This window comes from Anolis sagrei, chromosome 4, assembly GCF_037176765.1.
Source record: "Anolis sagrei isolate rAnoSag1 chromosome 4, rAnoSag1.mat, whole genome shotgun sequence".
NCBI lineage: Eukaryota > Metazoa > Chordata > Lepidosauria > Squamata > Dactyloidae > Anolis > Anolis sagrei.
Window position 1 is genome coordinate 16,226,456 of NC_090024.1, and position 25,591 is coordinate 16,252,046.

Below are 25,591 nucleotides of genomic sequence, written 5' to 3' on the forward strand. Positions count from 1 at the left end.
AATTTTGTCATGCCCAATGTCACACCCATTTTTTATCTCTGCATTTCATTTATTTTGCCTAAGTTTAGGACCTTACATTTGTCCTTTAAGACATTCATTTTTTTAGTTTTGGCCCAGCTGTCCATTCTGTTAAGGTCATTTTGGATTCTGATCCAAAATGCCATTTATTCTGATTCTCCATAGACTTTCCGATAGTCTGTCCCCAAGTCATTTAGAGCTTTGTTGGCCACGAAAACTCTTTAAAGTGAGCTTAGAAGCAGTACAGTCCTTGCAATACTGGTGTTATGTGGTCTCTGAAATACACTATTATGACTCCTGTATCTTGTAATAGCTACAGCTCCTGAAAATTTTCCATGGCAAGTCCCAAATAGTGCACAATACATAGTCTAATCGATAGGTTAGCTTTCTACCTATAGAGTCAGGAGGGCTTCTGGTGCTGAGTTATCCATGGAAGAACTAGTGTTAATACAGAGATATTCCAAAGTTTTAATCATCTCAACTGCCCCTGGTTTGTACAAAATGTTTTAATTTTATTTTACTGGGTTTAAATAATCATTTTTATCCCTTTAAACACCGCTTAATTTCAATTTTTAAAGCAAAAAGTGTTATATAAAGCAATCAGTCAGTCTAATTATCTGTTTTCTGTACTTTACTGTAGCAATTTACAGCCAAGTTTTACTGGGAACACAAATCAAACACGATGCCAGGAGCAATTCTAACATTTATTCTTCTCCTTCTCCTTCTCCTTCTCCTTCTCCTTCTCCTTCTCCTTCTCCTTCTCCTTCTCCTTCTCCTTCTCCTTCTCCTTCTCCTTCTCCTTCTCCTTCTCCTTCTCCTTCTCCTTCTCCTTCTCCTTCTCCTTCTCCTTCTCCTTCAATGCATTTTAGCTACAAAGATGCCTATTTGGGCACAGAATGCTCCCTTGAAAGAAAAAGAGAAGCTCCTTATACATCATCCTATATTTGTGGAGTCTGCAAGTTTGAAAGGCTCTGAAGTTCCCCTGGCACGGTTGCCTTCATGGCTACAGACCACTGCCTTGAAGACATATGACATCCCATCTGTTGAAGCATCATCTGCTCCTCCTGCACTTTCAACACCACCTCTTGCTCCTGCAGAAAGTTATGAGGGTTCCCCTGAGGCTCCAACACCATTTAGTGAGTTTTAAGAATGCAAGGAATAGGGATGTAATATTAAATATAGTAGTATCTCTTTATTTGCATGGGGTCACTATGTCACATTATCTGTCCCCCCCCCCCCCCCCTCAGCTCCAAAGAGAACTGCAAAAACCTGGACCATTGCTAGAAAAGAAGATGCGACCACCTCCTCACAGTTCACCATGTGGCCAAAGACGTCTGGATTGAAAGGCTCTGATGTGTCATCTTTCCAAGTCTCCTGGCTTTACACTAATGCTCTAAAAGACTGGAAAATTTCCCCCACCCAACTGGCTTCTTCCTCTACTCCTTTGACAAGCCATGGCATTCCATCTGGAACACAACCCATACCAAGTAAGTTTCCAATGTACAAAGTTGGAAAGAAGGAGAAGGTCAACCATAGAGATTAGCAAAGCCTACTTTATACATTAAAAGGATGAGCAGATGTTCTCCAGAGTAACTTTAATGAATGTTTATAACTTGGTATTATAAGCATTTATTTATTTATAGGTGTCTTCACAATATAACCCCATGGTTTGGGATGTCATAGGTGTCTTTCCAAGACACTCATAACGTTTCATGGGCAATGTGCAGAGCTCAATATACATGCACTGACAACTTGTATCCATACTCAGTGTACAATATGCATCACCTTCAAATATACACCTATGAGCAGTAGCGTGGTAGGAAAAATTCTACTACTGCAGTCCTGAATGTGGCTATTCCTCTTGGATAAAAATGTCCATCTAGTTCACTAGTGGAACTCATGAAGACATCAGATTCCAGTAAGATTCTGGTGATGTCTGAAAAATATCTCATTACCGTATTGTTGAAGGCTTTCATGGATGGAATCACTGGGTTGTTGTAAGTTTTTTTGGGCTATATGGCCATGTTCCAGAAGCATTCTCTTCTGACATTTTGCCTGCATCTATGGCAGGCATCCTCAGAGGTTGTGACATTTGTTGGAAACTAGGAAAATTGGGTTTATATATCTGTGGAATGTTCACGGTGGGAGAAAGTACTCTTGTTTGTTGGAGCCAGGTGTGAATGTTTCAGTTGGCCACCTTGAGTAGCATTTGATGGCCTGACAGCTTTTAGGTGTGGCTTGCTACTGCCTGGGGGAATCCTTTGTTCAGAGGTAATTACTAATTAGCTGTCCCTGATTGTTTCTTGTCTGGGGTCCCCCTGTATCTGAGTGTTGTCCTTTATTTACTGTTATAATTTTAGAGTTTTTTAAATACTGGTAGCCAGATTTTGTCAATTTTCATGGTTTCTTCCTTTCTGTCAAAATTGTCCGTATGCTTGTGGATTTCAATAGCTTCTGTGTGTAGCCTGACATGGTAGTTGTAAGATATCTCATTACTATCTCATTACCATTACTCACCACACATTAGGAAAAATAACTCATACTTGTTTCACTATTTCTTGCTTTGCTATTACTTTGCATTTTTAAAAGAAAACAAAACCTCTTGATTGATGTGAGAAAAATATGAAATGAGAAAAAATCTCATCACAAGAATAATTCTTGTAATGACAAGCCGATTACAATACATTTCTCATTATACTTTTATCATGACATCCAAACATAATGATTACATTGCATTTCTAATTACATTTTTTTCATCATGACATGCAAACAACAATTGTGCTCAAGCCCTGTTTGAAGGTCTACTGAAGATGCTCTAGTTAATTACGGTAGGAAGTGAGACGCTGAGCTTTTGGTCTGATCAAGCAGAACTTTTTTTAATCTTCCTACACTTCATGTCTGATTATCTTCAGAATTAAGAGTTGTTTCAGATGTTCTCTAATTCAGATTTTTAAGCTGTTTCATGATATAATAGAATTCTTGGAAACCTGTTTATACAAACATTCAACATTTCTTTTCAATTTGTATTTATTCAATACTCCGTGATGTACCTATGTTGCTATACCATAGGGTTAATCATATCTATAAGATATCCTTGAAGGAAAAGTAATTCAGGTTATTGTAGGTTTTTTCGGGCTATATGGCCATGTTCTAGAGGCATTTCTCCTGATGTTTCGCCTGCATCTATGGCAAGCATCCTCAGAGGTAGCGAGGTGAGGATGCTTGAGGATGCTTGCCATAGATGCAGGCGAAACGTCAGGAGAAATGCCTCTAGAACATGGCCATATAGCCCGGAAAAACCTACAATAACCCAGTGATTCCGGCCATGACGGCCTTCGATGAAAAGTAATTCATTTCTGAAAGCAAATCCATAAATGTTCAACAAATTGAGGTATTTTTTGATATTGCCTATTTTCCTTTTAAATCAGTTCTTTGGCTTCATTCAAGTTACTCTACTAAGAAATTGTGTTTGCTTGTTTCAATGGCCATCATCTCTAGGAAGAATGGAAATATCTGCCTGCCTGCTTGCCTGCCTATCTTCTACTGTATCAGACAAATATTGTGATGTTCAGAAATGTTATGCACATACACAATTTTGTAAAAACATGCCCAGGTTTTGCCCTATATTTTGCCAATCGAGAACCTGAAAATTCATGAACATTTTCAAGTTTAAGAAACCCACATCATACTGAGTTCATATTTCATTCTCATACAAAGATGCGATGCAATGCTCAAATTTAGTTCAGATCAAAGAGCGTGGAGAGATAACATTTCACACTTTCAGCAACAGGTGTTCCTGTGCCATTGGCTTCCCCATCTACTGAACAAAAACGAGATGCATTGAAGACCCATCCCCCTCCTTGTGAGTTAGAACCATTTTATATAAATTAAATATATTGTCTAAATTGAATATGGATGTTATCCCATTGGCAGGAGAGAAGCTGTGGAAAATAGGAGAATGTTTTGGGAAGAGTGGGAACTCGTCTTAGCCTGGCAAAGTCCATCTTCGGCTGGCCATTAGGCATGGGCAATCCATGGTTCTAAGTGGCTCTAAAGTACTTACAAAACTAAAGTTCTGGTGGTGAAAACTAGGGAGCACTGGTGCTTTGCTTCTACTGTGTTGCTAAAGTTCTGGTGGTGAAAATGTCAGAACTCTAACAAAACATTCAAATTTTTGTTATAAATGGCAGTTCCTAATTGGTTTGGTCATAAAATTTGCCAATAATGAAATAATAATGAAATTTTGAAAGTTTTGTTAAAGTTCTGAAATTTTCACCACCAGAACTTTAGGAACACTATAGAAGCAAAGCACCAGTGCCCCCTAGTTTTCACCACCAGAACTTTAGTTTTGTATGTACTTTAGAACCATTTAGAACCATGGATTGCCCATACCCATGTCATTTCACAGTTTTTCCCCCTCTTCCTTCTTGGACCCACTTCCTTCAGTCAGGATTGGGTAACACCCGGCTCCTGAAAACATAATCTTCTATCTATTTTCATGTGCTGGCATGATGGATTCCTACAGAAGTGGCCGAGCATCATAGGATGGCCTCTGTGGCACTCCATTTTGCCAGCATGCAAAAACCGATATAAAACAGGGGAAACTTACATGGGATGAGGTCCTATGAAATGAGGTCCTATGGGATGAGGTCCTATGAAATGTGAAACAAATTAATTGAGTTAGGGACTGATGCCAAAAGGAATAGGTCTACCTGTGCTTATCTTGCTTCAAAAATTGTATATTTTTATGATGAGGCATGGTATAGTGGTCTGAGTGTTGGATTATGGCTTGGAGATCAGGGTTCAAATCCCCATGAAACCAACTACATTCAAACCCTGGTATTCCAGAGCTCCAGCCCAACCCTCAAACCACTGCACCATGCAAGCTTTTACCATCAGAATATGTACAACAAGCAAAAATAAGAGAATTGAATAATCTATCTGAACTACATAAAAGTATGGACTTTACAGTAGCATTCCCATTAAAGTCTGAGCAAAACCAAAGCAGAGATGCCAGGTTATTGAGGACAAGTGAGGACAAATAAACAAGAAAACTTTATTCTGTATTATTAAAAAAGAAAAGAAAACTTAGACAAATATAACCCACCAAACAAGAGTGGTAAAGAATGATATATTTTAGCATCTTGACATCCAAAATGGTTCTTACTAGAACTCTGATGAAATCAATTTCTCACTAATGAGAAGGTGCTTAGGAAGTCCTTGAAATAGCATGGTTATTTAGATAGCATTATCCCTTTACTGGTAGTTGGCCAAAAGAGAAAGAAAACCCAAAGAAGACATAAAAACAAAACAAATATTTAGAACATCTATTCCTGGGTGTAGATGAGTCATCTGACCTCACATTCAACTTGGTTGAGGAACCTATAAAACATTTTTCTGCAAACCTCTTTGTGCTATAAAAAGTCATTCTTAATTTCTGGATAATTAAAGATATTGATGTATTTCTGTTTTCAATCTTGCAGTGGGAACCTATACACTCTTGACACGGCTGGACCCTTTAAAAACCACCAAATCCCCTCGTCAAAAGCAGACAGGTGAGATCATTTTGCATGTTGCACTCTAGCACTGAAACACCTTTTCACCCAGCACCACGCCAGAATTCAGTAATACTATCTAGAAATGTTTATTAAGGAAAGCAGGTCCAAAACGAAATAAGGGCATTTCCAAAAGGGTCTATAGAATAGAAAATACAAAATAGCAGTAAATTAAAAATAGGAAATACAAAATAGCAGCAATCCCAAGAGAACCAGAATCCAGTATCAAACTTAAATCCATAAACCCCAAAACAGGAGCTTCTTCCAAGGCATACCCTTACAGGAACAAAGACATGAGCCAGATCAAGAAAGTTGAATCATGAACTTGAGAGCAGAGACAGGATAATCATTCTTTAGCAATGTTGTCGCTTCTGAGAGGCTTGAAGCCAGACTGCTTAATTTAAGCCCATCCAGGCACCCATGACATCATGCCGAACACACCTAGACTTCAAGGTTTCTCACTACATATTCTGTGAGAATATCTAGTTTGTCTGTTTTTTACTCCCATTCTCAGGCCCAATCTAGCTTCCCATCGGCCCAAGCACTTTCACTGTCCTCTGTTGCTTGGGAACCAGTACTGGAATGCTAAGCATTGGCCTCCTCTACCTCGGCCACATCTGCCTGCAATTCTCTCTGATCACACACAGACTCCTCATTTTGAAACCCAACATCCCCCTCGTCCTCTGAGAAATCCTCAGATGCTTGCTGTTCTACGACATTGCTTTGGTGTCTGAGGAAGAAGGAAATGGGGCTAGGCATGATTTTCAGGATATCATCAAATTATTTGCACATTCCATTGAAGCAGAGAGAATGCGCAATGTTGCTGGTGGAGAGAATGAGTAATTTTGGAATATTCGTGCTTTAAATTCTGACTTTTCCTTTTATATGTTTAACAGATGAGGCAAAAGCTAGCCTCAAAATAACAAATTTGTGATGGAGCATGTAGTTTATGTGCAGAAATCTATAGAGCAGAATTTCTCAAACTGTGCTCCTCCAGATGTTTTGAACTTCAGCTCTCACAATTCCTAACAGCTGTTAAGCTGGCTGGGATTTCTGAGAGCTGAAGTCTGAAACACCTTGAGGAACACAGTCTGAGAAACACAGCTATAAAGTTCACATTCTCAATATTTCACGTTCTCAATGAAAATAGTGTAGTTGCATGGCTTCTTTCAAAACTTCTTGTGAGAAAATTTACACATCACCTTGAGCATCTGCACATTGGTAAAGCATACATTTTTTCAAGGATTACAATAGCCCCCAAACATATTTTAAAATTGTAATGACTATAATGTGCACAGTTGTGTGTGTGTGTACAATTACATTTACAACAATGGAGAAATGTTTGTACATTGATAACCTGTGCAGCTAAAAGGGCAAATTAAGAAAAAATACATTAAAATGTATACGTTTCTGTGCAGGAAGTTAAAAAAGTCAAAAGCTTACAAAGTTTTTTCAAGGATTCCAATATCCTCCAAACAATGAAGAAGTTTTAAAATATTTATTTATTTTATTTCATGTCAAAAACATTGTGTAATTAAAATAAGTATAAAACAGATAAAATAGAGGGAACACAAGAAGCTAAATAATTTTTAACCAAAACTGGGCAACAGCGACCACATTATCTGTAGCTTTAAACAATTCTTCCTCTGTACATGAGGCAGGGCATTGTGGGCAAGCGTACAGGTGCAGAGTTATTTGTTCTGTTCCACAATTGCACAAGATAAAGGATTCTTCTAGGAGTCTCCAGGGAAGCAGAAAACAAGCTTGCTCCCTCCTCCTTGTGGCTTCCTCTCACATATTTATACATGGCTATCATATCTCCTCTCAGCCTTCTCTTCTTCAGGCTAAACATGCCCAGCTCCTTAAGCCGCTCCTCATAGGGCTTGTTCTCCAGACCCTTGATAATTTTTGTCGCCCTCCTCTGGACACATTCCAGCTTGTCAATATCTCTCTTGAATTGTGGTGGCCAGAATTGGACACAATATTCCAGATGTGGTCTAACCAAAGCGGAATAGAGGGGTACAATTACTTCCCTAGATCTAGACACTATGCTCCTATTGATGCAGGCCAAAATCCCATTGGCTTTTTTTGCCGCCACATCACATTGTTGGCTCATGTTTAACTTGTTCAACATGGTTTGTTCAATGCTATATTCACCTGCTTCATGTGGGCAGACTTGTGCAGGCATACTCAGCAGTTGAGTAAGACAAGACTAGAGCTGGTATTCTTATTAATTTTGGGTCTGCACCCCATGCGCTGCCAGTAAGTTTCTGCAGGATGTTATTTCATGCAGCTACTTTGTGCTTGGTGTTCTTACAGCATTTCCAAAATCTTAGTGTTCGATCTAAGCTGAAACTGAGATATTTAGGATGGGGACAGTGTTCGATATATAAAATATAAACAAACACCATGTGCATAATTGACTGTCTGTATCTCTGTCTCTCCTCCTCTAAAGCATGTGTAACACAATGCATTCCCTTTTGATCTTATGACCGTTTATGTTCTGTTCTTTGTTTCAGTGGCAGGAAATATACATTTACCTGTATTGCCTACATCCCCACAAAGGCCTGGCATGTTACTGAAGGTGCATTCCAGTAAGTACTCTGGTTCTATACTTATAGTTGTTACTATAAAAAGTGCCTGCGGTTCATATCTAAGTAGCTGTCATGAACTTTGTTCACTTTGTGTGTATGTGTGTGTTCCTGTACATCCTATACATCTATTTACTGTGGTTACTCCAGAACTTGGAAACTGCTTATGTTGGTTATAAAGAGTCCAGGAACTGCAATCCTTAATTTTCCTTTTTCGATGCTCTGGAATATGCTGTATCTTTTCTTACCATTAGATATATCCAAATGCTTATGTTCGTTTATGTACTTGCCTTTATGACGGTTTGGGACTATTAAAAAGGCATCAAACTTCTAGTCCTGGAGCCAATTCATCAACTTCAATGAATTAGCCCTAGGCTGCAAAACTCAGCTTACTTGAAGTAAATTTGTGCTTCAGGGTTTCTCAGTTGCATAATGGAAATAACAGCATACAGGAGCAGAAGACAAGCTTGCTTTCAATTCTCCATGGATTTGGCTGGGAAATGGCTCATGGTCCAATCCATCATGTAGTAGTGGACCACAGCACCTCAACAAACAGCACAAAAAAGGAAATCTTTTCACCCTGAACCTTAATTGGCTTGAAGAATATTTGTTAAAAGCTATAGTAATTCCTAACAATTTACATCAAAGTTGTGCTACTTTTAATAGTTCTGAAATTGGATTGCCAGTGAGGGAAACAGGATGCAAAAAAATAGGAAACAAGTATGCACTTTGAGTAAATGTGGTATGATGCAACACAGAAAGTTAATGGAAAGCAGTCAGATCATGTGTGTTAGTAGATGTTCTTAGGTGTATTTGGATGCATCTGTAGTTTTTAGACCACTTGAACTTCCATTGTTGGAGGTCTGGAGAACAAGCCCTATTAGGAGCAGCTTAAGGAGCTGGGCATGCTTAGTATGAAGAAGAGAAGGCTGAGAGGAGATATGATAGCCATGTATAAATATGTGAGAGGAAGCCACAAGGAGGAGGGAGCAAGCTTGTTTTCTGCTTCCCTGGAGACTAGGACGTGCAACAATGGCTTCAAACTAAAAGAAAGGAGATTCCATCTGAACATGAGGAAGAACTTCCTGACTGTGAGAGCCATTCAGCAGTGGAACTCTCTGCCCCGGAGTGTGGTGGAGGCTCCTTCTTTGGAAGCGTTTAAACAGAGGCTGGATGGCCATCTGTCAGGGGTGATTTAAATGCAATATTCCTGCTTCTTGTCAGGGGGTTGGACTGGATGGCCCATGAGGTCTCTTCCAACTCTTTGATTCTATCATTCTATGATTCTATGATTCTATGCTCAATGCTATAGTATGAATGTCTGAGGATTGTAACTTTAGAAGTCTGTATAGCATTGTTGGTCAAAGAGTGTTGATGCCTAACCAAACTACAACTCCCAGGACCCCATAACACTGAGCCATGGCAGTTCAAGTGGTGTCAAACTGCATTAATTTGACTATGGAGGTGCATCTTTTGAGAGAGAGAGAAAGAATAGCAGCCAATGTTCACTTCGCTGAGGAAGGACATCTCACCATCTGACCAAAAAACCAAGTGCCACAAAATGGATGTATGGGTGAATACTTTGGCCAAATACTAATGACAATTATGAATGCATAAGTGTTGTAGTTGTGGTATTGTGCAGTGACTGCTGGTCTGATCCCTTAAATCTCCAATCAGGCAGGTTTGCTGTGATCAATGGGGGGAAGCAATTCATGGCCATTCCTACTCACATCTGCACACCCCTTCGAGCAATCTCTGGTTTTACAAGCAGAAGTAGCAATTTCTTATTACATCAGGGATCAATCGCATGACGGGACATTCTTCTTAATCACAGAGAATAGATGTCATCCATTGCAGTGGCTGTTACCCAGGCAAAATCCCCATTTGTGCATGGAAGCTTACTGGGTAAGCTTGGGCAGATCACACTTTCCCAGCCTCAGAGGAAGGCAATGGCAAACATTCTCTAAATAAAGCTTGGTAAGAAAATCCCATGATGTGTTTGTCTTAGGGACACAATATGGAAACAATTTGAAGGCATGCAACAAGAAATATTAAGAGCAATACTCAAAAACTATGTTTATATTTTGGACACACTAAAAGCACACTGGTGCAGAAGGATGGGATAAATATAATTTCTAAAGATTTCAGATTGTAAGAAGGTGACATTTTCAGATTCATTAAATGCCAATAGGTGTTATTGTTATTGTGAGTGCATGTAGTGAGAGACCTTTTAGCAAATATACCCCAGTAGTTGGAAAATATAATTTTTGCTAAAAAGAAATGGAAATCTGGAGGACTCTGGAAGCCCCTATGGGGAAAAACCCTTAGGCCATATGCAACATTTAAGCCATACTTTTTCTTACTTCTTCCTTGTCTCAGGTTATGGAATGTCACTGTCACCACATTTAGTAATATCAGGTTGGCACACTTGCAGAATGCCACCAGACATGAATTGTTCTTAACTTTTGTCAAGTCAACGTTGACTTATGGAGACCCCATAAATGACCCCGTCATAAAATCTGGTTCAAGTTCTGAGACTAGCTTCCTTGATTAAGTTTATCCACCTGGAATGTGGTCTTCTTTTTTCCCAATTGCTTTATATGTTTATCAAACATTATTGTCTTTTCTAGTGAGTCATATCTTATGATATGGCCAAAATATAATAGTCTTTTTCATTATTTTGGCTTCCAGGAAGAATTCAGGCTTGATTTGTTTGTTTTAGCAGTCTACGGTATCCATAGAACGTTTCTCCACCATCATAGTTCAGATGAGCTGATTTTTTTTCCTATCAGTTTTCTCCTCTGTCATGCTTTCACAACCATACATAGAGATGGAAAATACAATGTCATGGAGGATCAAAACTTCAGTATTCAACAATATATCTTTGCACCTCAGGATCTGTTTTAGTTTTTTCATAGCTGGCTTTATGTCTTCTGATGACTTGCCTGCAGTCTCTATTCTGATTAATGATTGAGCCAAGGCATTGAGTGCCCTCATCAACTACTTAAAAGTTCTGAAAGCCACCTGTGGTCATTATTTTTTGTTTTCATAATGTTTATCTGTAAACTTGTGCAGTTTCAAAATGAAGGAAGGCAAAGTGCTGAATCCAGACATAGACTACCAAAATGGCTACTAACAGAAGTGTGGAATGACATAAGAAGTCAGCAATTCAGGAATTTGCCTGTAGATATTAGTGCTATAAGGAGGTAGTAGGATGGCTACGGGAATATTGGCACTACCACTATGGCTCTTCAACCCATACTATGTTGTGTGGCAAGTTCGGGGGGAATTATACTCATGTACATTTGATTGTGAGTTTAGTATGTGGTTGCCAATCATACACTACCTATGTTCAGGTGAATACCAGGAAACAATTCTCTTTCAGAGTATCCTGCTGAACTGAACACAGGAAATCTATGCACTCAGGAGGCATGTGAAGGAGGGCTAGGAACAGAAAGACCGGAGACACTGGACAGAAACCTTTCTCTGTACTCCCAAAAGAAAGAAATCCCTTGAATGTGAAGGCCAGTTTTCAAGAGGGGTAGTTTGGTAGTTACCAGGCTTTCACAAATGAAACCGGGAGCATGCACTGCTTGGTTTGAAAACAATGTAAAGAGGGAAAACTTGGACAGAAGATGCCTGAAATTTATTGCAGAGCTGAAGTATTGGTCTTGGAGCCTTTCTGTTCCATTAAATTGCGTTTTCATGTTAAAATGTTTGGAAGTGGGGATGAGAGGAGAGTCTGGGAACCTGGGTTATAGGGAGCATGGTATGCTGGTTACAGTGCTGGATTGGGACTTGAGAGAGCCAAATTTTCTCAGTGAGCTTGGGTCTGTCTCCCACTCCTGTCTTGACCTGCATCACAAAGTGCAGGAATGTATCCCCTGCTAATACAGAGGTCGTACTACAGTAAATACATGATAAATACAAACACCATGTCTTCAGGAAAGTGGTTGATAAGGAACTGCCCTTTTAGGCTTTCAGTATGCTGCACATAAAATAATATCTCTAACCCTCCCCCTGGAAGTAGGAGGCTGGTCTTGAGTCTCAGGAATAAAACCATTGGTGGAAAAGATGTCCCCTTCCATGTCTGGAAATGACAGTGGCAGGTAAAGCATTCTTTATTTTACCTTGTCTTTATTTTCTGTTGGCTTTCTTCAATTTAAAGGTACCTTAGCTTATTTACTGGAACATGATTATTTAATTCCAGACAGATGACATAGACTGGAGAGTCAGAGAAGAATGAGCCTGTTGTCCCTGGAAGAAGGGACAAAGTGTTTGTAGCCATTCTCAGCTTCCCAGAACATCATCTTCCCTTTCAAGATTGTTGGGTAATGATCTGTTTATATCTGGCTCCTCTGTGTGGGTGTAATGAAATGGTGGGTCAGAGAAAGGACCAAGCATTTAGTTACCCATATCACAAAGCACCAGGGTTCTTCCTTTTGCTACAGGAGAAGCGTCTCAAGAGTTTCAAGAAAGGGAACACTCCACTTGGACCATTTCTCCCAAGAAAAGGATTTCTCCAAGATCCAAATCATTCACTAGGACAGAACAAAAACCCACTGTGCCAGCTGCCATTTGAGTTTTATTTTCCAGGACCAGAGGATACAATATGGTTCCTTCACAACTCATGCCAGTGACTTTTTGGACTCCAACTGCCAGACTCCCAAGGCCAACATGGCCACTGGGATATTGGGAGAGTTGTAATCCAAAAGCTGTTTTTCCACTTATTTTTGAATTGTATTTATAACATTTCTTCAGTTGATTCATATTAAAACAAATGAAACCCATTTCTTTTGTTGTTGTTGTTTTTCCGGAAGCATTTTTCCCTTGTAGTATCCACTATGTTAAAAAACTATGAAGCCATTTTGAACCCATTAAACAACAAGAGACTAGTTGCTTTCTGTCTAACAAACTGGCATTGAATTGCTACTGTGAAAGAATGTAAGTGGTAGGAGAAAACTTAGGGAAGGAGAAACCTGAAGATCTAGCAATCTGTTTATTTCAAGGGACATAGGGCCTACCCTTACAGCTTTTATTGTGGCTGTTGTACCTGCGCCATGGACACCAATGTCAATAGTTCTGGTGCTAATTCTGATGTAATGATGCATGTAGGGCTGTGTCTACTTGACCAAAATGAAGTGAACAAAACTCTCAACTGCTGTGGATAGTCTAATCCACAGATAGATTTTTCAGAAAGTTCTGCATCTAACCATTAACGCAACATTAATGCAGGAAAATATAATTAACTCCAGAACTTCAGGGAACTTTTGGATCCCATTGTTTTGGAAAAGTGGACAGGTGGATTGGGAGGGTTGTGGTCCAATCCATTGTCCATATGTCTAAAAGACCCACCACTGCATTGCTGGCCACAAGCAGCACCCTTGCAGAAACAACATTGATTCTGGTGAGGTCACACCAGGGTGCACAGCGATGCCTCCGGGAAATAGGATGTCATCTGGAAGGTAGCTTCTTCGTCAGCATCTCAACAGGAGCTCCAATGTACCCTTAACCCAGCAGATCTTCCTGATGGCCAAAGGGCTCCTGGTATTATATTGGTTTGCCTTGAGACAACTCTAGTGTGATTTATCCTCAATTAATCGGGTAAGTGTAGACATGTCCTAGGATACCTCTAATTTTCCATATCATTTTGTTCCCGGATTTTCAGCTTACTCACTCTTTTATCTTTATTGTAGGTAATTTAAATGGAAAGGACTTGTCCAACATTGTATACTTCACTCTGTTGAGGAAGTTACAGTGTTATCAAGAAAAATCGATAACTTAGGGACACTTCTGTTGCTATCCGGTGGCCCATTTCTGGTTTTCATGTCAGTGGGATAATGAACCCACTCTAGCATTTAGTTCAGGAGCTATTCAAGGCATCTTAGATAACCCCTTTAAAGTTTGAACTAAAATGCAGAGTGGAACTCACACACACACCACCCAGATGGAAGGCACCAGCCACTATTGTTGCTAGCTGTTAAAATATTTTTGTCTATCTCTTTGAAGAGACAGAAGCTTTATTTCTGCTGCCATCAGCAAATGCCATTTTATATTAAATTCAAAAGCAGTCTCCAACAACTCAGGTGTATGTCAACAGTGTTTCATTACTTTCAGAGTAACCTCCTTAACCCCTCCTATCATGTAACATAACCAAAGCCATAAAGAATGCAAAGCATTGGAGAGGCAAGCGGGGAAGTGGAATCCAATCATTCTGTCCAAAGAGATTACAGCTAAGAGGGTTTGCAAAAATGTACAGTTGAGCCCGAATTTCAAATTGATCACCAAAGCAGTGCAAATGAAAAGTATGGCCTTTGTGTAGAGAGGAGGTTTTTGATATGACAAGCAAGCTCAGCCAATGTGGCCATTTTGCCCAAGAGTTGGCCCAAAAAAGTGCTGCCCGAGGCAAAGAAGAAATTCCACATACAAAGAGGTGACCAGACTAGCAATCTTTTACATTAGTGGTAGGCTACAGCAAAACCCCTCAAAGCAACTTATGCTGATACTTCTATTTGACATTGCTGTGTACCTTCAAGTTGTTCCTGATTTATGGTGACTCTAAGGCAAACCTATCATTGGTTTTTTTTGATGTGATTTGTATAGAGTTTTCCACAGCCTTCCTCTGGGGTGAGAGAATGTGGCTTGTCAAAGGTGACCAAATGAATTTCCTCTGGGGTGAGAGAATGTGGCTTGTCAAAGGTGACCAAATGAATTTCTATAGCTGAGTGGGGATTCTTACAACCAATCTGTGGCCATTTATATTGGGAGTGAAGCTCCAACTAAGGACCTCTTCACACGGGGCAAAAATGCCCATTTAGCCACTTTATTTCATGACTTGGATGGGGCCTGCCATTCGCCATCACTTGCGGCACTGCAGACCTCACCCACTTTCCTCCCAAAGTGGAGGTGAATCGCAAAAGTCACCTTGTCCTCCACCATGGGGACAAAAGTGTTGTTTGGGTAGATCCATTGGAGTTCCCTCCCCAAATCTATGTGTGACAGCAGTAAGGGCAGCAGGGCAATGTGTTCCCTCCCCAAATCTATGTGTAATAGCAGAAAGGGTGGCAGGGCAACATGTATTGCTGCCCTTTCTGCCATCTGATATACCAACACACCCTTTCCCATCCCCACGATGTGATGAGGGGAGGAAGGAGGGTGCACGGGGCACCACGGGCCGCTCCGCATGCCTTCCCTTTCATCAGCAAAAGCCAGTGAAATGGTACAACCCAAAAGGGCCATGTGATAAGGTCATAAGTCTTGTCTAGCAGTCATTCAATAGCCTGTGAAAAGCTATGGTGAATTGAAGATTTGCTACCTCCTTGCTAAGTTATATAAATGTAAATCACCAAGAGGAATTCAGCCCTAAATATACCAGCCAGAATCCTACATCATCATCTACATAACATAAAATCATGCATTTTTAGCTGTGCAGCAAAGAGGGTCAGGACACTGTTAGTGAATTGCAGAGTTATGTAACAGGGAATTAGCAAGATTATCAGATTGTTAATGCATATTGATCACTCCGTATTCAGAGGCCCAATGTATAACAGAACTATTGTGGGAACTAATGTTCAGCTGTGCATGAGTCAGTTGCTGTTTTTCCTACAAATATACACTTTGGCTCCTGCTCCAGGAGAAGAGCAGCCAAAGTGTCTTTCAAAGATAGTAAATTACAAACATTTGCAGTAAAATTTGAGAATTAAAGTCATTTCATAAAACATTTTTCAGTCAATTCAGAACATGCAAAAGTTTTTTAAATCACCTATAAAGTACCACCACTCATGCTTTTGCATTAAAAGCTTTCTGAAATAAAAATGTCTTGGCCTGTGTTCCAGAGGGTGGGAGCAGCTACTGGGAACACTCTCTTCTGAGTCCTCACCAAGTGAGCTTGAGATGGTTGCAGGACTGAGGGAATGTTTTCCCCAGATATCTTAAAATTCAGACAGGTGCATAATATTGCAATAGAAGCCCTCTACCTATGTTATGGAATTGTCCAGTTCTAATTCCTGAAGATAAACTTATCTATGCATCTATAAATGTTAGTAAAAAAAATCAACCCAAAAATGCAAGTACTGTATGCTTTGTCTTATCAAAAAAGGGACCATCCTATTTTCTGAGTAGAGTAGTAAAAGATGAGAGCTTAACAACCTCATCACAAAGGGCTTAATTTGGCTGGACACACCAGTTTAGCCCAAGTAGTCCACAGAACCAACTAGTTCCCATCAAACGACGCCAGCAAGGCTCTGTGGGTGAACTAGGATGGAGCTGGTGCATGCCGCCACCACCACAGCAACACAAGAGCCTGTCATTGAGTCTTCCCATGTTGCCATTAGAAGCAATTGAGAGAAACCACATGATCCAGGCTTACTCCCATGGGATCAACTTATGTAGAAGCTGAGCAATGTGGGGCATGAGGCACTAGGTTCCCCATGCTCCCCCTCCCTGACAACACAGAGCAATTATAGTGGCAATGTAACAAGGTCGTTATTTGCCCCAGAAGAACCCAAAAGAAGCTCCAACTTCTTTTACTCTCTACCTCACTACCTCTGAGGATGCTTGCCATAGATGCAGGTGAAACGTCAGGAGAAAATGCCTCTAGGACATGGCCATATAGCCCGAAAAAACCCACAACAACCTAGTTCTTTTACTCTCTCCTCTATAGTGGCAATTCTGTGTTGCCACTTCTGGACTTTTTTAATGCCTAGGTGGGAAAACAGCAGTGGCAGCTATCTGCTTGAGGCAGAGTGATCTGTGTTTTAACCTTCATCCCTAACTTCTGTGGTATGAAGTTTTACCTTGGCACTTTATTTTTTTTTTGTCGTGTCAGGAGCAACTTGAGAAACTGCAAGTTGCTTCTGATGTGAGAGAATTGGCCGTCTGCAAGGACGTTGCTCAGGGGACACCGGGATGATTTGATGTTTTTATCATCCTTGTGGGAGGCTTCTCTCATGTCCCCGCATGAAGAGCTGGAGCTGATAGTGGAAGCTCATCCGCCTCTCCCTGGATTCGAACCTGCAACCTGTCGGTCTTCAGTCCTGCCGGCACAGGGGTTTAACCCACTGCAGCACCGGGGGCTCCTGGCACTTTAATGATGATATTTTTTTATTATCTTTAACTTTTAACTTAATCAAGTTTTAATTGTGTTTTAATATATGTTAGTTCACTATTACAGAAGTTTTAGGACAGTGATTAGTGTCTATTTGTGTATTATTATTATTTTGGTTTTGTCTTTTACTGTTGATATGGTCAGTGGACTAATAAATAAACTTTACTCAGTGGTTCCCGTGGGATCACCAACTTTTCCATGAGTCATATGAAAACTCATAATTTTGGCCTCTCAACCTGCCTTTGTCTTATACACAAGTTGACTTACAAAGGCATAAATCTCCAAGAGCATTCCAGCTGAGATTTTCACATTCTGGTTTCTGCCAAATATTATATATAAAGAACTACAGTCCAGACATTTGAGTTCATAAAAAATGTGGCTTCACACTCTCTCTTGCCTTCAACACAAATTGGAAATTCTGATGCCTATGATTTATTATCTTCCTTTGCAAGGAACTCTTCTAACACAGGGTCTGGAAAGAAAAACAATTCATTATGTAACCAATTTTACAAAATCTCAGTGGCATTATGGTCACTTTCTTTAAATAGTAACTCATTATCTTACTTGCTTCTGCATTTCTGTGTTTTAAAGGAAATTTCTTTAAAAATGACAAAGGAACAGCCTATAAATAAAGTATCATTATTATAATGGCATGACTTGAATATTCTGTTCAAAGTAACTAAGGATGGTTTCCAAAAATAAATGAAAAATGTTATTCAATGTAACCCATCCTAAAGGATTGCCATTCTATAGTTTTTTTTCTTTTTAAATGTTATGTTATGTTCTCATTATCCCAAAATCCAGTACAGAAATATCACTGGTTTCACTTACCTACACTCTAAAAATATTCCTTTCCCAAAAGCATTTGTGGGTCTCTCTAGGTTCAGTGTGATGTTTCTAACCCAAGTATAGTCAAAATATGGAGTTCACTATTATCCACATTTCCAGATATTCACATGGGGTCTTAGAGTGTATCCTATGGGAGCCATGCTACAATTCATTTAACAATGCAGTGTTAGTTGTAGTGGATCTGTGCATGGTAACACCTTGGTGATAATTCCTTTTTAAGTTTGAATTTAAACTTGGAGGGGATTCAGTGCCTCATTCTGCAGGTTGCAACATTATTAGGACAGTGTAAACAGCAATAGCCATTGATTCTATTTGTTGTTGTTAGTATTTACCATCATATTGAGTTTGACTATTGATGACCCTATGAAAGCGAGACCTTCAAGAGACAAGAACTTACTTAGAACTTACAAAATCAGGGCTTTGGCTTTTTTGATTGAGTCAGTCTAGTGTCCGTTTAACACTACCGTGATACCTTGATTTAAGATTTTAATTTGTGCCATGACCAAGCTCTTAACTCAAAACACTCTTATCTCAAAGTGAATTTTCTCATTGAAATGCTATTAATCTGTTCTAACCCCATGAAACACACTTTATTAATAGCAAATAATCTATGAATGTACATTCACACGGAACAATAAAAAAGAAAGTTCAACTTTAAAATGGTAGAAGCACAGAGTTGTGGCAAAGAAGTACAAAGCACAAAGTGAAGAGGCAGAAGCATTATTTTCTTCACACTGTACTCATTCCAGCCTCCCTACCTCTCTTGCTCTCTCTCCTTTTCCCTCTTCATGAAGCAAATATAACAGGAATAAAAACCAAATAAAATCAACTAACTCAAACTTCCTCAAAGTGGACAAGAGCACCAGACAGTGAGGCCACTACCTTGAAGCCCTGAAGCCCTGTACTCTCACACTAGCATGCCCTCTGGTTTTAGCTCTTATCTCAAAAAGCTGCTCTTATGTCAAAACAAAACTTAGGGTGAGCTCTAAATGCTCTTAAGTTAGGATGCTCATAAGTAGAGGTTCCACTGTGTCATTAAAAGAAGTTGCAACTGTGGTCCCAAAATTCAGCAACACTTAGTTCTAAGACTTCAAAATGAGTAAGTCTCCCTTACCTCCATGAAACGTATATCGGAATTTCATATGAATAGGTTTGTACTAAGTCCCATTAAAAATGATGCAGCTTACATTTGCCTTAAATTGTACAGTCTATTTTATTGAGGTGTTTGTTGGTATTTGCAGTCAAGTTGACTTTAAATTATGGCCACTCTATGAATAAGAGGTCTCCAAGATACCCTGCTGAAGACTTGCACACTCACGGCCATGGCTTCTGTGATTTAGTCTATCCATTTGTGTTGTGACCATCCCCTTTTCCTACAATCTTCCACTTTATCAAGTAAGTCTTTTCTAATGAGTTATGTCATTTCATAATATGAGCAATGTACATTAGCTTTGTTGTTCCCATGTATCTTCTAGACCTCTGTACCTCTTACATATAATTTGGATCTGGAAAACAGGTACATTAGGACACAATACATTGAAGAAAGTTTCCCCCAAACAGTATGTCTGCTCTCAAATGTTGTGGCCAACTTTATCACAAAAGAGCAGACATTTTTTCTAACATACAAAATGTATTATTTTGATTTGTCAAGCAATCACTCTTCCATAGCAGACACCAACAAGCCTAGAGGAATCCTTTATGGAGTCCTTTCACAGCATAGTTCTGCAAGTTTCTGCTTAGAAGCAACATGAAAGGATCGGCTCACAGAATTCCTTGGTGTTGTTCTACCATCATCTTTGAAGGACCTCTGGGGGTTTCTCCCTTTGTATGAAAGCGTGTGTTTCTTCTTTGTAAATAAACCGTTAGATGTGCCCACAAGTGTCTTTTAATATGTCAAACACACGGGCTTCTTTGGGATTATGTTTTCCCCTAGGATGCCCACAGACAATCAAGAAAGGGAGCTCTGTGACTACACCATCCATCCCGGTTCAGAGGATAAACCCTTGTGTGATGGAGCTGTGCAAATTTTATCAGCAGTGTCTTTGTTCAAGGGACAGAAGCTACTCAAGAGAAGATGCTATAAGGTAAATAAAAGAACCAGTCTAGCAGATAGATAGATAGATAGATAGATAGATAGATAGATAGATAGATGAAGAAGAAGAAAAAGAAAATTAAGGACTGTATTTTCTCATTGTATGGGTGGATTCATGTCATTATAATTAAGTTTTAAAAAGAATCCCCAAAATTATAAATTGGGTTGAATTGACAATTTTGAGGGGAGGAATAGAATGTCCTGAATGTAATTTAGCAGGTGTGCATTGGATGTAGAAGCTTTAGCAAGCTGAACAACTTCACAAGGGACCCTCCAAATTGGGTGATGGAGAAAGGTGTAACCTTAGGATGCTGTGTTGACCCATTCAGAGGGACCTGAGAAATCTACTCCAAAACAATATGCAATGTATCCATTTAGAACAAGGTGACAATCTCTCTCACACACAAACCCATCAACATTTTATGGATGAAATTCAGGACATAAATGGCAAAAGTAACATCAGAATGCAGTGAAATGGGCAAATATTATTGATGGGGGAGAATGCACGAGCTAACAAAGGCAGCTGCAGTGAGTTTTTACCTGAGTCTCTAAGGAAGGCAAGTTTCTTCTTCTTCTTCCCCTCTGAGTGAACACTCAGTTGAACAGTTCTTGTGGGTTTTTTCGGGCTATATGGCCATGTTCTAGAGGCATTTCTCCTGATGTTTCGCCTGCATCTATGGCAAGCTTCTTCAGAGGTGAGCTCACCTCTGAAGAAGCTTGCCATAGATGCAGGCGAAACGTCAGGAGAAATGCCTCTAGAACATGGCCATATAGCCCGGAAAAAACCCACAAGAACTGAGTGATTCCGGCCATGAAAGCCTTCGACAGTACACTCAAAGCCTTCGACAATACAGTTGAACAACTTCTGAGTTTTGAACTCAGTTTGCAATAACTGAGTACAGAGGAGGCAAGTAAGTGGAAGGAGAGAGGAACTGAGACATTTTAAGAGCAGTTTGAAAATGGGATGATTGGACGGTGTTAGAGTGGGAGGGCGTTAGAGTGGGATGGTGCTAAGGCTGTGCTAGCAATCCTAGCAATATTTGGCATGCATGAGAAAGTTCAAATCAAGCCACATGCATTTAGATGCCCCCATGGTATAGCACAGGGGCTGGATTGTTTCTATTACACCAGTGGTTGCCAACATTGCTTTGACCAGGGACCACTTTGACAAGGGGACCACTCTCCAACATTGGTACCAAAAGGGTTATGTATCGGTTTTTGGCCAACTTTAGATTTGGTTTGGTTATTTGGGGTGCTGATTCATAAAATTGCATTGGATAGACCACATCAGCTCTAGTTTCTGTTACAGAACATATGCCACTTAGTAATCGCCACCTGCAGAAAATCATATTTAATAATCTAGAGCTGAGGTGGTAGTAGTAATCTTTCGTGCATAGTCAGCCTCTTCCCTCCAGCATTCCAGTTGCCTCGGCACTATAAGAGGGTTTTGCAAGACCTGTCGCTCTTATTGTCGCATAGTTTTGAGGCAATGGTGTAGTAATGGTGAGGCCGCAGACCATAAATTCTGTTCTTCCAGACCACTGGGTGTCCACGGACCACAAGTTGGAAACCACTGTATTACACAAAACTGGGAACCCCTTTACAGGAGGAGACATTTGTAGGGGCTATTTAACACTTACCTTTCATTGCTACTTTCCTCTCCTAACATACCCCACTTCCTGCAGCAAACATAATCTAAGGACCTTGGTCGGGGAGGCAACTAAGAGGGATTGTAAGATCTAAGACCACTAGCCAAGCTGGCTGAAGGGAAAGGAGTGGCAGTCCCAAATATTTTGAGGCCCTTTCACACCACCCATAAATAGCCAGTGAAGCACCCACACTGGCATGCAATGGAAACACGAAATTCAGTCCCATTTCTATTCTTTTGAAATTGGTAGGGTGATTAAAAATAAAGATAAAAGCTAAATTACCATTGTGAGCAATGACATAGAAGCAAAAACGGTTTTATTGGAATTGTGTTTTTGGTAATGTGAAATACTGCCTTGTTTTCCAAGAGTGAAGTGAAAGCTTATGTCCATGTATGTATGCCATGAAGAGATGTGTGCTTATGGGACTTTTTAAAGAGTTAATACATGCATGAATACAGAAACACTCCATTTATCTGGTAAATATTTTTTAGGTTCTGCATTGAAAACTATTCTTGGTTCTGGAAAAATGCAATGTATGTTTGTGAAAAAGTCAAAAGAACAGCTTATTCTAAGAGTAAGTAGAAGTGTTATTTGAAGTTTTTCAAAATGTTGGATCCCAGACTTTAGCTATGCTTAAAGCAGAATGATTGACATGAGTGAAAGAAACATATCTTTAGTCATGATTACTTTATGTCTTGTTTATTTTAGTTGGGGTATTCTAATCCTAAAAAGCCTAAATAACCTAAAGACATGAGAGTCTGTCTGATCTCAGAAACTAAGCAGGGTCAATTCCTGTCCTAGATTCAGGTGGAGGATGTCAACAAATACCAGGTGCTGTAGGCCTTATTTCAGAGGAAGGAATGAACCAAACAGCCTCTGAGTACAGTCTGACCCTCATATTCATGGGGAATATGTTCCAGTACTTTGCAAGGATATGTCGAACTATGAGTTATAGTGAACCCTTTTGCACAAGCAATTTCCAGTTCATAAAGTCATGCAGGAGGACCTAGGAAATGCCTAAAGTGGGCACTTCTTTGGAATTTATAGCTGGGGGTTATGGTCCAAACATTGACTAAAAGCATGATTATTTCTAAATGATTGACACTTGTAACAATTTTCAGGAATGTTACATTTTCCATATATACAAAGCAAAGCAGGGAGGAAGTGGAATCAAATAGTTTGTGGAAGTCCATGATGGTTGGTGGCCTTTATGTTTGGGTGCATCTATACTGTAGAATTAATGCAATGTAACTACCATGACTCGATGCAATGGAACGATGGGAACTGTAGTTGTACAAAGTTTCCTTCCTTTTCTGGGCCCATATAATTCTACAGTGTAGAGTCACGTTATTTCAAGCTATGAATCCAGTTTTACCTCTTTTGGAGATAGGATTCCAAATCTTGGATAGCTCCTTTAAAGTTCAAAGTAAAACCTGGAACAGATTGACTGTATACTCCTTAATCTGGACAGTTTAAACCAGAACTGGGCATTTCTTAATATGCAAACTCATCGATTAACATCTGCCCCTTTGCTTTTCAGCTTTGAAGCAAAAATGCCTTGCAAGCATTTGTCGATCTATTTGAAACCTCAAGAGGAGCCATTGGTTACAAGAAGGCTTGCAGCAGTTCTTAGGTTTGAATGCCTAATGATACAACACACAGGAGAGCAAAGATATGGAAGACGTTTTCCACTTGTAAAATAGTGTTTTCTCTTCCCTGCAATGTTTAAACTGAGTTTTATAACTAATAGAACGTGAAATTGAAATTTTTAAAAAACCTGTATTGTAATGAAATAATTTGGATTTATTTGTATATTACTTTTGATAACACATGTTCATTAGTTTTGTAAGCCATGGATTGTTTGCTGTGTTTGAAATAGCACTGAAGCCAATTCAAATTAAAAACAAAACCCCAGAAATGTAAGAATTGTACTGCATGGATGTCTTGAAGATTTTGTGGAATTTTTTGTTTTGTTTTGGTGCATTTTTTAAAAATCAGGCATATATTTAATAGAATTCACGTCAAAGCTGTATGTGGTTATAGCAAGATATTATTGTTATGCAACAATGATTGTGAGGCCATTTGATATATAGACTGGCAGTCTTTTCCCCAAGTATGCCAGGGACTGGTAACATATATATTATCTGAAAACTATCAATCAGTGGCTTGTGGTCCAGCACCATCCCACAAACAACCATATTGAGTAGCATTGGTAAGGTGTTTATCATATTCAGTCCATGAATATGGACAGCTTCTTTGTACAAAATTGTCTTTAAAAGGCATGGACCATTGAGCCATCCTGTTTAGGCTTAAAATTGGGAATCATGTGGCCTGCCAATTATTTTTTAACTACAACTTCCATCTTATATCCATTCCAGTTCATCAATTCATTAGTAAAAGACCCTTCAGTGCTGGCCATGTTACCTCTGATTAAAACTCTCCAACAAAGGAGAGCCCATCACATTCTGAATTAGTTTATTCCATTGCCAAACATCTTCAGAAGGTCTTCTGATGTTAAGTTGGACATTCCTTTCTTCCATCCCTTGAGTTGTGTCCTATTTTCTGCAGAAGCAAAAAATCTCCTTAAATAAGATTCAATCTGGTCTTCTCTTCAAATGTGTGTGTCTTCATGTAACTTTGAGAACCTCATCACATTAGGAAATGTTAGTGTCCTAGGACACTTGGAGGATGCAAGAAGGACAGAGCCTGCCAGATGCCATCAGAAGACATACAGATGCTTCCAGCAAGGCTCTGTCCTTCCGACATCCTCCAAACTTTCTAGGAAGCTTCACAGAGAACACAGGAAGCTTTCCGTGTTCTCATTGAGAAGAACAGGGCTAGCGTGGGTGAAAACCATGTGATCATGCTTCCCCTTGAGGGATGGGTAAGTGGATGATGCAGTCGATGCGAGGTGTGGGCCAATGGGTTTCCCTTGCTGCCCACTGAATTCGTCATAATGCATGGCAAATCCACCCGCTATCACCCACCAAGTGGACCTCAGTGTGATGAAATCCTAAGTCTTCTTTTGACTTGTGGTGTCCCCCATGAATGTCATTTATATTTCATATAAATGGTATATTCATAACCTGAATGTAATTGTATACAATATTTTTTAATAATGTTCTACATGAAGCAAAGTTTGTGTGTGTTGAACTATTAGAAAGCAAAGATGTCACTCTCTCAGCCACTGATGTGGACAGTTTTAAATTTTGGAGTATTTCTGATTTTGGAATTCTGGATAAGGGATGCTCAGCCTCTATGAGTTCTTAGGTCATGTGTATATGTCTGTGTGTATTTCAGTGCTTTTTACACATTGTAATGCCTCACTGCACACACCAATATACCAGCTAGGCTTTTCAACACTTGGAGAAGCTGAGCTCTGTAAGGCAGTCTAGTTTTTCACCTGTCTCTCAACATGGAACGCTGCCTCTTATTAAGTTCTTACCATGTTGGTCACATGACTAACCAGGAGATGGCTAACAGAGGAACAATTGTTGTGTAATTACAACAGGGCCTGTATTATTTTGGGAACTTGCAGTACCCTGGAGAATAGGCCTATTTAATATAGCCCTGAGTATATAAATGATCTATAATGTTAAACCTCGCCGCCGCAAGCGTTGTGACCTGCAGAAATCTAATGAAAGGGCTGATTCAGAAGGGTTGAAGTGGGGAAAGGGGGGCTGAGGAAGAAAATGGTCACATGGGAAGAGGGGTCATATCCAGGTGGGTAT

The 25,591-nt window shown here is 39.7% G+C and overlaps 1 protein-coding gene across 1 annotated transcript in view; it reads left to right on the plus strand.

Annotated features, from left to right (window-relative positions):
- The window catches only part of HHLA1 (HHLA1 neighbor of OC90), a 35,274-nt gene extending 11,753 nt beyond the window's left edge, over positions 1-23,521 (plus strand). The window contains exons 8-10 of the mRNA XM_060772764.2: positions 20,053-20,203; positions 22,352-22,434; positions 23,401-23,521. Coding sequence (XP_060628747.2) covers positions 20,053-20,203; positions 22,352-22,434; positions 23,401-23,444 — 278 coding nt within the window. The 3' untranslated portion in view covers positions 23,445-23,521. The remainder of the gene's footprint in view (positions 1-20,052; positions 20,204-22,351; positions 22,435-23,400) is intronic.
- Positions 23,522-25,591: the final 2,070 nt, after the last annotated feature.